Source organism: Musa acuminata, chromosome BXJ1-9, assembly GCF_036884655.1.
Source record: "Musa acuminata AAA Group cultivar baxijiao chromosome BXJ1-9, Cavendish_Baxijiao_AAA, whole genome shotgun sequence".
NCBI classification, from domain to species: domain Eukaryota; kingdom Viridiplantae; phylum Streptophyta; class Magnoliopsida; order Zingiberales; family Musaceae; genus Musa; species Musa acuminata.
This window is the reverse complement of record NC_088335.1, coordinates 40,235,930-40,251,803: the sequence shown is the minus strand read 5'-3', so window position 1 is coordinate 40,251,803 and position 15,874 is coordinate 40,235,930. Positions and strand designations below refer to the sequence as shown.

General features: G+C 35.8%; 1 protein-coding gene across 1 annotated transcript; it reads left to right on the top strand.

The window, feature by feature from the left end:
• The first annotated feature begins 1,128 nt into the window (after positions 1-1,128).
• LOC135593524 (uncharacterized) lies at positions 1,129-15,827 on the top strand. The gene is made up of 12 exons (XM_065083635.1): positions 1,129-1,449; positions 1,597-1,715; positions 1,800-1,906; positions 2,054-2,141; positions 6,114-7,158; positions 7,273-7,327; positions 7,422-7,503; positions 7,660-7,740; positions 8,566-8,670; positions 8,745-8,794; positions 15,090-15,240; positions 15,672-15,827. Exons 1-12 carry the CDS (start codon positions 1,320-1,322, stop codon positions 15,738-15,740), a joined length of 2,082 nt encoding a protein of 693 aa, XP_064939707.1. The 5' UTR covers positions 1,129-1,319; the 3' UTR covers positions 15,741-15,827.
• The last annotated feature ends 47 nt before the right edge of the window (positions 15,828-15,874 follow it).

The following is a 15,874-nucleotide window of genomic DNA, read 5'->3' as shown; positions in this document are numbered from 1 at the left end:
TCCTGATAAAAATAAATATATTCTTCTGCCATTGAGTTTTGTAAAGTTTAATATCTATATTCAGAACTACAAGAATAACATATACAAATGTTACACTCATTATAAAAAGGAAAATTAGTGCATGAGCTGTTGCCAAAAGCCACAACTTAAATGTGTTGATGATGTATGTAAGGTGAGGGCGTGACTCAAACCAATAACATAATGATAATATGCTTAAACACATACATTGTGGATAAAAACTATGCAATTATCATAAATAAATAAATAAATATATAAAAAGTGTCAAAATGTTCATATTTATTAAATATTTTTTTGGGTGTTTAGACTAATCTTAATTACAGTTCGATTCAAATCGAATTAGAATCTTCAATCTAATAGTTCATCAGTTTCATGATGAATGGGAACTAAATCCAGATGATTTAATTACAATCCCTGATTTTTGAGAATCAAAATGGGCTATTCATCGATTCAAATCGACAATTTATTATTTAAAAAAATTACGAATTTTATTTTCAATTATATTTTTGATATTTTAAATTGTTTTTAATTAAAAATGAACCGGTTTGATTTTTTTTTCTCATAATTTAACAACGGGACCGGACCGGTTCCAGAACCGGTTCGGATGAATTGATTGAGCAGTAACGTTTTGATGATTCGGATATTCGCATGTCGAATTTTGATTGGAGTAGCCACCACCGTAATGCGACAATAAATAGAGCCTCTTCTCCGGTCGACGACTAACAATTCTGGAAGCTGCAAAAAAAAAGGGCACAAACTCGCAACGTATGCTTAACAGCGAAGAGAAGCAAGGATCTTCTGCAAGCATGCCTCTAATTGCCATTGTCAAAGTCGCATCTTGAGCGTACCATGTACGCTTTCCTGCTTGTGTTTCTCCTATGAGCCGTCCGATTGGAATTGGGTAGCAAGGATTTTTAATATCCTCCGATGTTGCATGCCACGCCCACACCACCCTTCGCTTTCGTCAATGATTCGACGGTTGGATGACAGCCGTCGGTCGCAACGCGTCACGAACTTCCGGCATCCGACGGCCACAATCGCGTCGGCCAGATGCGAGCTGCAAAATTCCCCTTCTATAATTAATTACCTCTCCCTGCAGCTCCGAGATAGAGGAAAAAGAAGTGGGAGAAAGAGAGAGAGAGAGAGAGAGAGAGGGGGGGGTTCGGGTTTCCATTTTTAATTCCTCCGAGCTGTTGTTACTTCTTGTTGTTTCGATCCCTCTCCGCTGTACGGTTTAGTTGGTGGAGAGGAAGGGCTAGGGATTCGGCCGGTGATACGAGGAGGAAATCGAGGCGGTGGTGATGGAGGCGGAGGAGCAGCGGAAGGGGGCGGAGGAGATCCTTTACAAGACCAAGGTCGTCCAGTTTCTCGGCCGCGCCACTCCAATCGTGCTCCAGAACGACAACGGCCCCTGTCCTCTCCTCGCAATCTGTAAGCCCTTTCCCCTCCCCCTCCGGTTCCTCCGCAAGCGATCGAATGCGGCGTTGCTTTGACTTTCTTGGAAGTTTCTTGTCTGATTGACCTAATTTGATGGTTCTTGGGATGTTTGATCCGGGTATGTTTTCTTGCTGTTTGTAGGTAATGTTTTGCTGCTGAGGAATAATCTCAGTTTGAGCTTGGAGGCGTCGGAGGTCTCGCTGCAGAAGTTGCTCTCTCTTGTCGCTGAAAGATTGATCGATTCCAACAGCAACGTGCAGGTTTGTATCTTCCATTTTCAGCTACAAGAATCTTGGTTTGTAGTCAAGTCTTGGTGTAACTATTCTTTTGATTCTTGCATTCAGGACAAGGATGATGGCTATGTCACCAATCAGCGGCAGAACATTTCTGATGCAATTGACCTATTGCCTCGTCTTGCGACCGGGATCGATGTAAATCTGCATTTTAGGAAGTGCGTTCCCATGTTGCCCTCAGTTTTGGTTCTTACTGACCATATGAAATTGTAACCCTTGTGTTTTTATCTGTATTATTTTTTTATGAAAAATTATGATGTCAAATTTATGAAATCACATGTTACTAGTTGCGTTTGATTATGTAGGATTAATGATTTTGAGTTTACCCGGGAATGCGCCATATTTGATCTCCTAGATATTGGTCTGTATCATGGCTGGATTGTTGATCCCCAGGTAACCTTCCATGCCACTCTGGTCCATGTTGGTATTTTGTTGTTTGCTGTGAGTTATTTGCTTACCTATTTCTTTTTGCTATACACCTAAAAAACTATGGTTCCTTTCTGCTTGACATAATGGTTTGATGACATTCGTTTTCAGAAAAATATATGCTAGAAAAAATGCTATGCTTAAAATGTTTAATATCCTCACCTGATGGCTTTTTTCATTATCTGTTGTGTTCATCTGCATTTTGAATGTCATCCATAGAATAGCTTATTCGCAATTTAGTGCTATGTTATTCTGACTCATGTCATGATAGTGTAACAATATCATGTTCTCACATTATGAATAAACCATTTCAAATCCCTATAAGTTGATGATTGACAAATTTTGAAGTAGATATGATTTTTTTTGTTTTGATTAATTACTCATGCAGGACCATCTTTCCTTAGATATTCTGAATTACTGTGCATAACATTTTCTTATTCTTGTCTCATTTCAGTTATTCTTGTTATTTGATATCATACTGAATCTATTATCATATATTCTCTTTTTTCATGCTTTGCAGTGCAAGTCTCTTTTTCAAGTAAACATGTTAATACTTTTTTTTTCTTTAGATTCAATATCCATTAAGTACAGGTTGGTCAAATTTTTGGTAGTTCATGTATGTTTGACACAGAAAAGTACGTGTATCAAATGCTTCATATTATCGATTTTGCCCGATGGATATGGTGTTGAGTAACACAAACGTCTGAGAGGTGCTTTCTTGGTGCAACAGATACATCGTAACAGGAAACCCCATCATTGTTGTTGATTCAGGATGTGGAGGAATACCCATCATCATCGTACCTTCTTGTTATATTGAATCCTAATATCAGACTATAAGTTTGCTTATTTCTTATTCAATTAAAATTGTAAAAATAAAAACTACCTAGTGGAGTGTTCGGTAAATGGAAAATTTTGATTTGATCTGCTTAAAGTCGATGTTAACAAGTTTTGATCTTTTTGTAAGCTCATTTCAACGTAAATCAAATTAAATTGCTTGAAATATAGAAGAGCACATCATCAGGTTTAATTTTAATTACGAAATCACCAGATGGTCTTTGGGAAGAAAGGATAACTATATTAAAGATACTACTGTATCGGATTCTGAGTTCAGAAACAGTGTCATGTGCATCATTTTTGTTTGTGCTTGGGCTATGCTGAGTGCATGCCTTTGCATTTGTTATTTTGGTTTGCTACCATGATGTGTGGAAGTGGAGTGCATGCCTTTGCATTAGAATCTTGAACATTTAACTTCTGGTGAGCTTTTCATGCGCCATAAATGTAATTTCATTCCATCTTCCTGTTGAAAACTGATGATAAATGCAAGAGGCATATTACTGGTGATGGTTGAAGGTTATCTTTGTTTACTATTCCAGATTTTTCTGTAAGCATACTGCCAAATATTCTTGATTCACTTCTCATTTCTCATACTTTGCTTTTTATTGCATTTTCTTTTGTGTTGTTGACTTTACAGTCTCCATTTTTGTATGTTTGGATTTCTGCTTCATAGATTTGACAATACCAGGCGAAGAAAAAATAAGTCTTTCTGGCTCATTGATTCTCTGGGTATCCTTGAAGGAGCCGTTAGTTTACTAAGCAGTTAACATAAGTAATTTTGAAATTTTATTTTGAAAAATGTTTTATGAATGTGTAGATCTAAGTGCTATTTATCAGTGAACTGGTGTACATTTTTTTGTACATTTTCTGGATGCGCATGCTAGTAGACATTATCTTTGATTGATATATCCAGAGATCTTGGTTCTATTCCCTTTTTTTTATTTTTTTAAATTAAGACCTTGAATTGCAAGCTTTAAAATGAATTGTATTGCAGTTCAAAGTTCTACAGCTCATGAGAGATGTACTTGACTTGCTTTTGCTTTGATTTTGTGTACATGCTGGAGAGTTATCTGATTAAGTAGATACAGTGCCTCCTGTTCTTTATCAAAAGTTCATTTTTGGTAAAATTAAGACCAGTATCAGGCATTAATTCATGTTTGTAGAAAATGATTTTCTCAAGTTCAACTTCTTAATATTTGTTTATAGCATGTCTGATGTGCATTAAGAAAGTTACATTAGGGATATTCCTTGTGTGACCAAGCACATGGCATACATGGAATAACCAAGTTATGTGGCTGTTTGTTTACATGAAGAACAAGCATGATGTCTATGCTACTCTTGAACCGAAAAAATCTATATAAAAAATATAAGAGAACTTGGTAAAACTTTCTTATTTTTTTGGAGGGGAGAAACATACAAGGACAATCTCTATTCCTATGCTGCTACATTCTAATTGTTGTGGTTCTCATAGTTTTGGTCTATATACAGTTCTTTGCCTGTTCTAAATTCTTGACTAATCCTTTGAATTTACTTCCCTGTTTCTGATCTCTTACATTCGAAGATAAGTTGATTTACATTTTTGTTAAAAATACCTAAGTAATATCAACTTTTGGGAGATCGAAAGATCTTGGACCTTACTTCTCAAGTGCTTCTTTTTGTTCCTGCATACCAAATGTGATTGTTCTCTTTATTATTCTTCTTCTTTTGTTTATCAGGCCTCTTCCAGTGTACATAGCGTAGATTGTGTATTAATCATGTTCTTTTCTATTATTTATGGTTTGGTTACTCACTTTATTTGTGGGATGCATCATGCCTAATATGGGCCATTATCTATCAATGGGTACCTTTTATTTAAAGAATCACTTCTTTTCATACTTCTTGTTACTTGCATCTTTATCATCAAAGATGAAAACAGATACAATATGGAACAAGTAGTCAAAAAAACACAAATTTTTAGTCACTTCTAATGAGCAGATATGAATATACTGGTTTGTGTATTTGATATACACTAGATGTTGACACTATTTGTTCAAAATGAAATCCTAATCAAATATGACATGTGGCATATATAGAATTCTGGATGGGGTGGATGTAGATACAAATTGGATGTGATGGCTAGAAATACGAACCAAATCAATAATGATAGCACAATGATGGATATTTGATGTGATCAATTAAGACAAAAGATTGGAGGTATACTAAACATAGGAATCTGATATTTCTATATATTTTTAATGTTGTTAAACTGGTTATAGAGATTTTTTAGAGACACCACTTTAATAAAAATATAAGCTGCTCACAAGTTCTTATGTCAAATCAAAAGTTGTAGAGGATTCCAAACTGTTTGTGGTTGAGCATGAGAAGTAAAACATATATTGGACAGTGGTCAAAATAGAATCCACATTAACCTTTTTTTCCAATAAAAGGTAAATATTTTACTTAACTATATGCATACATCCTAAGCCCCTCTTGTTGGAGCATAACAAAAACTGCAGATAGGAGCGATAGACAATTCAAGATCCTGTTCCAATGATTGGATGGCAAAATTAGCAAGCCTAGCAACAGTGTTACCTTCTAAAGATAGGAGAGATTGTGTATTCTACAAAAAGTTCAATTTAATATCTGTAACAATGCTTAGAATATGTCAAGAAGGGTCTTTGTTCTCCAAGATTTCTGTGGTTGTTACATGTCCTCTTAATATAAGCCATTATTCCTCTTACTTACACTTAAGCTTGCAATGCTTCAGCATTGATATTCACTACATTGTTTCTTGTGCCTGTTCTTTTATATTGAATCTATGGTGCTATTCAACTTTGATCGTTTTTTGTTTCGTTGAGTTTATAATTTTTATATTTTTCATATTCATCCCTTTTTTCTTTGCACTTGAATTTTTTTAATTTAAAAACTTTCACCCTATATTCGAGCACTTGCCCTATTAATTCTATACCTCTTTTGTTCAAATAAATCGACCCTTATTTTTGGTATTTAGTTGTCAATATTTGGGCTCTAAGTTGAGCGTACAGTTGTTATGCTGACTAGTTTAGCCTTTGTTAGTATAGATGAATCGCTAGCAAAGGCATTTAACTTATCTATGCTGTATCTCAGGACACTGATACTGCAGCTGCAATTGGGTCAAAGTCGTACAATACTCTAGTTGCTGAGCTTGTTGCTTTTGAAACAAAAAGATCTGAAGGAGATAGTAGGGGTGAAGAAGAAGAAGATTGTGTTGATTTTGCTGCAGCTACAACTGCTACCTTAGGAGTTCCCTCACCAAACCTTTCAAGAGGTAGATCATTTGATGATCATCAGGTTCCAGTCCTTGACGATCAAAGAAAAGGGAAAGGTGATATCCAAGAAGAAGAGGAGCTGATGAGGGTCTTAAATCTCTCAAGGGATGAAGTTTCAAATCCTGTTAGTGCTTCTGTATCATCTGTTGGTGGTTTGAGTGATTCATCTCTTGGTTTAGATGCAAATGATAAGAGATCTTGTGCTGGAAATTGTGCTGATACTTTTGGGGAACAAGCCAGAGATGATTGTAACAAAAGCAACCACTCAGATTCCTTTGCATTGCAAGAATGCAATGCATCTGCTGATTGCAAGGGTGTTGTGTTTGCAGAAGATGGTTCTGTGCTTTCCAATGTTGTTGCTGGGAACGATACGTGTCAGACAGGCCATGAAGGATCTGTAATTTATGATATATCTAATAAATCAGAGGAAATTGATATGGTAATGCCCAACCAGGCCACAAATTTCCAGTCTCCTGATAATGGTGGTTCAGACAGGTATTGCAGTTACAAGGACCTGATGATTGTTTCAGCAAATGATGAGTCTATCTCAAAAGCTTGCTCTGGAGATTGCAACTCTCAAATTCATGAAAATTCCACTGATATTTTAAACAAAGCTTCACCATACAATTTGCAATCCTCAAATGGAATTGAAGAGCTTTCAAATGTTTCTGAGGTTGTCACTTCATGTCCTGGGGGTGAGCCGATATATGAAGGAGAAGAATGTATCCTTGAATCTGGACTAACTATCTATGCAGATCGGGAACCAGTCTATGAAGGTGAGATGGTTCTTGCTGAACAGGCTGAACAAACAGAAGAGAATAGGCACCTTGCAAATACAAGTGATGAGGTTGCTCACAAGCATTGTAAGACAATTTCTGGGCCTTATTGAAAGCTTCTTGTTTAGTATTGGGGGTTCTTATGACTCCTTTAATGCTGACAAAAAATCCTTGAAAATTATCTGTTGTATTTGTTTCTAGGGCAACTTATAAAGAATTTTCTGGAACATAATGCAAGCCAATTGACAATTTACGGGTGAAGTGTCATCGCTTTCTAATGTGCATGTTATTTTCTTATGCAATGTAAATGTGATTGGAGTTTATATTGTTCAAAGACTCTGTTTTTGCAGGCTGTTCTGTTTGCAAGAAGGCCTTAAGGAGAGAGAACTCTGTGTTTTCTTCCGAAATAATCATTTCAGCACTATGTTCAAGGTAAAATGATAAAGTGGATCATGTATGTCTGCTCTTTAATTTCTTTGATTTGTATTGATTATGTACATTTTACTTGTAACAGGATAAGATTGTGAAATTCTTATTTATTTAATCCATACTGAGGGATCTCTTACAAATTTTGTACTTGTTGTGTAGTTCAATGGTGATCTGTATCTATTGGCTACTGATCAAGGTTATATGAACCAGCCAGATTTGGTTTGGGAAAAGCTGAATGAGGTATGCTCTATTTGATGTTTGGTTGATGCGTGCTTACCAATGATTTTAATTTTGAATAATACCACCCGTATCGGGCGGTACGTACCGGTCCACCAATAGACTGGTATACGGACCGACCGCTATCGGGCGGTACCGTTGATTGGGGTTGTTTCCGTCCTGTTATCGTCCTAAATCGGGTGGTGACCGAGGGAGAAAAAGAAGAGGGAGAAGGGTGGTATTAACTGAGGGAAGAAAGAGAAGGAAGAAGAGGAGAATCTGGAGATCGGCGCCGCTCTCCCTCCTCGTTTGTCGGCGACTTCACCTCATTCGTGTAGGGAGAAGAATCCTCGACATTGCGGGAAGAAGAGAGGCAACGTCGTGGGCAGAAAAGAGGCGACGTCATTGAGGTGACATTGCAGAAAATGATTTTTTTTACTTATATATATATATATATATATATATATATATATATGTATATATATAACGAGGCGTCGGTTTTCTACCCACGTGGGGAGAAGAAACCTTAGTTTCTTCTCCCCACGGACCAAAAGGGCGATGAGGCAATCAGCCTTTTTTTTTTTTCTACTTATATATATACCGAGCGGGATATCGAAATGTACTACTCAGTATACAGTACTGTACCATACCGAACGAATCTCAAAACTCCAATACGGTACAAAATTTCAATCCTTGGTGCTTACAGCTTCCTTTTTCTTCTTTGATGTAGTGTGCTTTGCTCATTAATATTACCTTAGCTTAACAAATTTTGAATTGAAGTATTTTGCCTGAATTCATTATGGTCTTTACAATGGTTTTTTGTTGATTTCTTCTGTTTGTATCCTTAAGGTCAATGGGGACACAGTTTTCATGACTGGTAATTTTATGGAATTTAAGGCTGACAATCAAGTCCGTGACTCGTGGAATGAACAAAGTGCTATGACGAGTACAGCTGTATGTATTAGCACTGTCAGTAGATCAAAATCTTTGAATATATATATCTGATTAATTGTTTTCTCAATTTGCAGGATTATCTAGCAGCACTTGAGAGCACAGGTCCCTCGAGTTCGGCTTTTAAGTATGTATTTGTACTTTTAAATTTAGTTTTGTTTGGAAATACATCTCTTAGATGTCTGTAGTAGCATATGTTTGATTATAAGTTGCATGAGGAAATTGAACTGGTTTCCTTTTGAAATTTTACTAGGTGATGCTTTATGTATTTGTAGAAAAGTATTGAAGTCTAAGATCCAATACAGATCAATATTAGTTAATTTAATTAGGGTATCATTTTCTACCATTTGCTAATATTGGGTATAACTGTAATTTTAACTCTTTTTATTCCTATAGGTATTGAAGTCCGTATTAGTCATATGACATGATCTTGGTTGTCTGAAGGGGCAACATTTATTGAATTGTTAGAAACATGAAGCTAGCTTTGATTCCTTTATTTTAAGTTTGGTTTAATTACTAGGATTAGTAAATTTGTATTAGTACTCTAGGTTTATTCTTTTATATGGCTTATGGCCTACATAAGCAGAGGAGTGAGGTCATCACTAGAGAAAAATTGATATGAAGTTTTAAGTAGTTATAATGTTTATGCTTTAGTTTTCTTTATTGTAGAAATCTTGTAGGGATAACTATGCTACACCTTTATGGATAGATACTTTTTTAGTTAGAGTTTTACAACCTATGAGATGCTCAATTCTTTCTTGGCTCACATGTGCTTTTTAAGTTGTATCATTTAAACCAGCAGAGGTCATCCTTTCCATTGGCCACCTATCATCTGGAACAAGGAGTTGGTTTTAATGGCAATATCTTAACCACTGGTCAGATTAGTATGGTACCAGCATACCGTCTGATTTGGAAGTAAAATAAAATTTAAAATAAAAATATGATGAAATTCAGTAAAACAGGAAAAGAGAAAGGGGGAAGGAACATGCCTTTTGATTATTGTCTTCTTCCTCTTAGCTTTTTCCTCCATTCCTTGCTTTCCTCGTTGGTGCTGTCTTTGAACAAGTGAGAAGAGACCTGGCCCTAGCCTCCCGCATCTCACTCTCTTCCTCATCTCCACTCCACATGTTATCGGTGTTGTCTCAACCTGTTTCTCCTATGAAGAATCACAACTTGTTATATTAGAGTTTTGACAGGTTTTGTTTAAATTAAAGAAGGTTTAGATCATTATTTGTAAGTGCTACATCATGATATCAGTCTGTTATATAATTCAGGATCAGTTCAGCTGCCTATCTTTGCTTTATCTGAAGATACTGATCAGAATCACCTGGTTTACAACCTGGTCTCTGATCAGACTAGTACATACCACATGGTATTTCTTGTATCTCTTGCGATTAGAATACTTGGTCTGGAGAACAAGTGTTCCATCTGTTTAGAATTATTCATACTTACAATCGAGGAGGTAAGTAAATTTAGAATTTGGAGCAATTGCATCTTGCAGAATAAGTCCCAATAAGTGCTTATTCTATAAGCTTCTTCTGCAATTTCTTGATTGTGCATCCCTCCTGAGCACTTCATGATCAACCACAATGTTCACAATTTCAAGGTACACTGCCTTCACCAGCTACTGGAAATGGTTTTGGAGTAGATACTATTGTCACCAGCTGTGGAGCATGCTATGTTCTGCAGCTTAGCAATCACTTATTGTGATCATATATAGTAAGATCATGGGAAACTGAACTCATGAAGTTCAGGAAAGATCATTACAAGATCATTTAAAAATAACTAATCTCTAACTACTTTATGTCTTGTGATTTACTGTGTATGCTTCGATCTTTATGTGAAGACAAGAATTGAGTTGAAGCCTGCTGATTGCAAATTTTAACAAATAGAAGTTTATTGATATAAATTTAAATGGCAATCAAGGATAACCTAGAAACTAAAGCATATAGTTCTCAACTAAACCTGGATCACAACCTTATTACATTACTTGCAAATGGATAGATTTATCACAAGAGACCTTAGTGACTCAAGGGAGGAACAATGTCTTCCTACCATCAATCTGTCTGAACAAGAAGCTGAGACCAATGACAACAAATAGCATTTATGAAGAAAGTAGTATACAATAATTCTTGCTCCTTTCATTGCTTCATGTTCAAATGTCATCTCTCCAAAGTTGCTAATCCTTCAAAATATCCTCACAATTGTGACATGATGTCACTGTAATTGCTCTTATTGACACTTGAAGAGTTATCATGTTTTCAACCATCAAAATGGGTTGTTAGCAGATATAAGCAAAAGAAACACACAAACTTTTTTAAAAGATTAAAATAACAAATGATTGAAGGGGAAGCAAGAAATGCCTCTTAAGGAGGGCTTTTACTCCATCTAGATTTATTTTTATTCACCCTGACATGCTTAAATAGCATCTGGAATACCCCCTAGGGATTTTGTGTTTCTTTTCGGTCTCTAAGACTACACCTAACATACCTAGTCTTCGTTACATCCACTGTAGTGATTTCAACACTAAGTTGGTTAAGTGAATAAAGGTTATCTCACAAGTGTAGAAATTATAATTTTCCATATTTATTGTATTTAATTATCTATTATTATTATTTTTGGGAATGTTATAGTCTGTTTTGTGCATGGTTGCTTATTCAGAAGTACTTCTTTCAAAGTTGTTAGGAAGCGTGAAACTTTTAGGCAGGGATTAAAATTTCGTATCGTATCGGTATACTGAGCTTTGCTTGGTATGGTATGATACGATATACCAAGTAGTACATCTAGAAAAAAATATAAAAATCAATTCTAGTATCGAGCGATATTAAATATATAAAATTAATATATAAAAAGATATAAAAATGAAAAATCAATATATAAAGATATAAAGAAAATATGACATACTGAGCAGTCGCCTTATCGTCGTCGCCTCGTCCTTCTTTTCCTCGTCACCTCGTGTGCGACCTTCGATGTCTAAGAGGTCGGGAGAAGAAAGACGATATCGGAAGATTCTCCGTGTGGAAGTAGTGGACGAAGGAGACTATTTGGAGATGAAGGCCGGGGTCTTCGCCATCTTCCTCGCGGCTGCCTCTTCCGTTGCTCTCGTTGTTACCTCCCTTGATCCCCGCCAGCTCCCCCTCCAAAGAGGTACGACTCTCCTCGTCGTTACCTCCTAGATCGGGATCGTCGAGGGAGGGGGACGTCGAATCGGGATTGAGAAAGGGCGTGGAAGACAAGTTCACACCGAGGTTCGATGGGCTCAGGTTCATCGAGACGTTGGTGACGGCGCATCGTTGACTTTGAGGTACTCTTTCTCAATGCTTCTCCCTCTTTCTTGATGCTTCTCTCTTCTTCAAATGCCCTCTTCTTCCTCGCCTCCCCTTGCTGTAGCTAGGCTAATACCACCCGATAGTGGGCGGTCTGCGTGCTAGTCAGCTAGCGGACCGGTACGTACCGCCTGTATCGGACGATACGGAACGGTATTAAAAATCCTACTTTTAGGTCCCATTTGGTATGAAATTTTGATATTTATCAAAAGTTCCAATAAGTGTCCAAATTCTAAGTAGCAATTTCTTAATAGGAAATTTTAAGCAGTTGAGAATCCCAGAATTGCCTATGATACCATTGGATAATGAATCCCAGAATTTGTATGGTGGGATATAGAGAGTGTTTAGTTTAAGATATCAAATTGCTAATGGACTTGGGAACTTAAATCATGGGATTTGGAGAATAGTGTTTGAATGATGAGATTTTGATGGTGGGATTTTGAGGGTGTGTGGCTAATATATCAAAGTTTCACCGGAAATCTCTATGGAACTCCTACACTAACTGAGACCATGGTAACTTCAAGGGTATCTATGTCAAAATTGCATATTTATATCATATAACTGTGCATTTTAACTGTGAATATCTTTTTTGGTTTATTCTGATGATGTTATTCATTTGTGATGGATGGTCGTATACTCGCATTTACACATCTCTTTTTTATTCTGATTTGTAGGATTTGGTTGACTTGTATGAGCAGATTTTACTGTCAAAAAGTAACAACTTATTTTAGGCTTTTGAGTTTTATACTATTGACAAACTTAAACCATTAAATATATATGGAGTTGATGGTAGTAGCCATTATATATAAATATATATGGTAGTTGATTCACAAGAATTTCATGACATTTTTCAGTGATAACGAGTGTAGGGGGAACTTCTTACTAAGATACTAGGGCAAAGCTTTAGTTTTATGTTTTGTTATATTGGCAAAGCAATTTTTAAAAATAAAGCAATTACATCTGATCAATTTCTTGTAGCCATGATTTGAAGATTTTATGGAATAATATAATTAGTAAGACAACAATTCTATATGTTAGAATTCTTTACTCATGTACCTTTTCCTTTTAATATGGTTTCACATCAATGGTTATGTTTCTCAAGTTCATATTAAAAACAAGGGTTAAGGTTCATTTAAGCTCCTATGTTTTTAATCATGGATCACTTAAGTTCTTATGGTTTACTTGTGTCTAAAATAACTACATTTTAAAAAGCGTAGCATATAAGCCCTTCCCGTCAAGTCTGAGTTAATAAAAGTTAGTTTGCTTATATGGCTTGCTGACTAACAATAAATCATTAATATAATGATTCGTGTAATTTAAGTTTAAAAAAGAGTTAAAGTCCATTTTAACTCCTATGGTTTTGACCATGGATCACTTAAACCCTTATGATTTATTCGTGTTTAAAATAATCCTTATATTTTCAAAAGCATACCATATAAGCCTCTCTTGTTAAGTCTGAGTTAACGGACGTTAGGGTTTGCTTACGTAACATGTTGACTCATAATAAAATCATTAATATAATGATATATGTAATTTAAGCTTAAAAAAAATTAAGACTACCATCAAAGGCGGGAGGAGGCGCTATCGTGGAAGCGACCACCATCTTGAGCTCGTCCTCTTCCTCGATAAGATGGACCTTAATCCTTTTTTAAACTTAAATTACATGTGTCATTATATTAATGATTTATTGTGAGTTAGTATACCACGGAAGCAGATTTTAACGTTTGTTAACTCAAACTTAACGGGAATGGCTTATATGTTATGTTATTGAAAATATATGGGTTATTTTAGATACGAGTAAATCATAAGGGCTTAAGTGATTCATGGCCAAAATCACAAGAGCTAAAATGGATCTTAATTTTTTTAAAAACTTAAATTAAACATATCATTATATTAATAGTTTATTGTGAGTCAGTATGCCACGTAAGCAGACTTTAACGTATGTTAACTCAGACTTGACGGGAGGGACTTATATGTTATGTTTTTTAAAATGTAAGGGTTATTTTAGACACGAGTAAATCATAAGAGCTTAAGTGGTCCATGACCAAAACCACACAGGTTAAAATGGACCTTGACCCTAAAAACAATAGCATAAGTTTTATATTCTCTTTCAACCTAGCCTGTTTGTCTCTCATGTTTACATGAACTACAGTATGCTCAAAGGCTTAAAGTTTATTCACATAAATTAGAAAATTATTTGAAGCAACCTATAGTCGCTGAGAGCTCGGAAGTAATATTAGAAATTTCGAGGACCTGTTACTTAAAGAAGATATTGAATTCTAGGTTTCTGGATGTAACATAACCACATTTTGCAAATCGAGCTGATATTGATGTTGGAATTATTAGCACTAAATGTAACACCTGCATGATTTCATTCCACAAATGTCTTAAAATGTTTGTCATTGTGTTAAAGTCATGGATCAACCACTTAAATGCTTTTAACAAACGATTGAAGTGCTTTAGGCATGGTTTAGTGTTGTATACCTCTGTTTCATATTTCATACGAGACATTGCTCATCAGTGCTTATCTTACATTCCATTACTGTGCCAGTGGCATACATGATATGAAGTGATATATTATTTAAAATGATATATTATCTAATATTGGCTTCAGTTGAAACTAGTGAACCACACCGAAATCTGTCATGAGTGGACTGGACACACCTGAAATTATGAAAATCCTGAAAATTGGTGAAACTAATCTTAAACTGATAAGTTTTTTGGCAGAGTTGCTTTAGATCAGCTGGAAGTGGCTGAAACTCCAAGATTATCAAATTTCTTGTTGGCCTTAATGAGATTGATTATCAAATAAAAACTTAAAATTAGATGAGTAACAAGTCCCGACAACAACTAAATGTCTTGTGACCATACCGGACTAGTTAACAAACTAACTATATAACTTTTTCCGATCAACTCAGGTGGATGACTTGTAATCAGTTCATGGTCTTAAAGCTGGGTGACCCTTGTTAGTGTTGATTATTGGTACTGCAATCTTAATTTCTTCATGGTTTTTAATTGAATGAAATGACAATCCAACTGGCTGTATTATTTCTTTTCTGTTTACACTAATCCTTTATTTATGCATGACCTTGGCAGTTCTGATTTGCAACTGGCAATAGCACTTCAACAGCAGGAGTTTGAACAGCAGCAACATCAGCAGCAGCAGCAGCAGCAGCAGCAACAACAACAACAACATTCTCAACAGTCATCTATTGGTGGTCGTTCGAGGCTTGTCACTGGTCCTCAGGTTTGTGCTTTTCAACCTCATATCGTAGTTTCTTTCACTTGATTATGTTCCAAACTGCATTCAGCTTTTAATATTTGGTAAAGGTTGGTGCTACCTGCTATTTGGATTTTATTCTTTTAGTGTTAGTAGGACAATTTGCACTTGGGGATTAAAAATGGTAAATTACTTTACCCATCAGTAGTAGTCTCACGTTGGAAGTGTGTTATGAGATTATTGTCACCATCTCCAAAGTCCCCGGGTTCAGGAACTATTCTTGGTTGTGTCGTACTGCTTTGGGTCAAGTTGCGTCGTTCTCTCATATTTGGGTAAAGCTGAGTGTCATTTGTTTTAACTGCCCCACATGTAATATGTTTTTTTATGCTTCTGCTTTTGAAGTATTTGGTTGACTAGTATATTTAGATTAATTAAAAGGGGTTTGCAAAATTCCACAGGTCTCCAGAAACGCTGGCGCTGCACAGAAAAGCGACTCAAAAACCAAAGAGAAATGCATTGTCATGTGACATGTAATTTGTACCGTTTTTAAAGTTTTGGTGTAAATATGGACATTGTTTGCAATAAGTCCTAAAAAGTCTAAATACATTTTTTTCTTTGCTTGAGAACACTCAAACATCATTTTAACATCCGTTTTTGATTT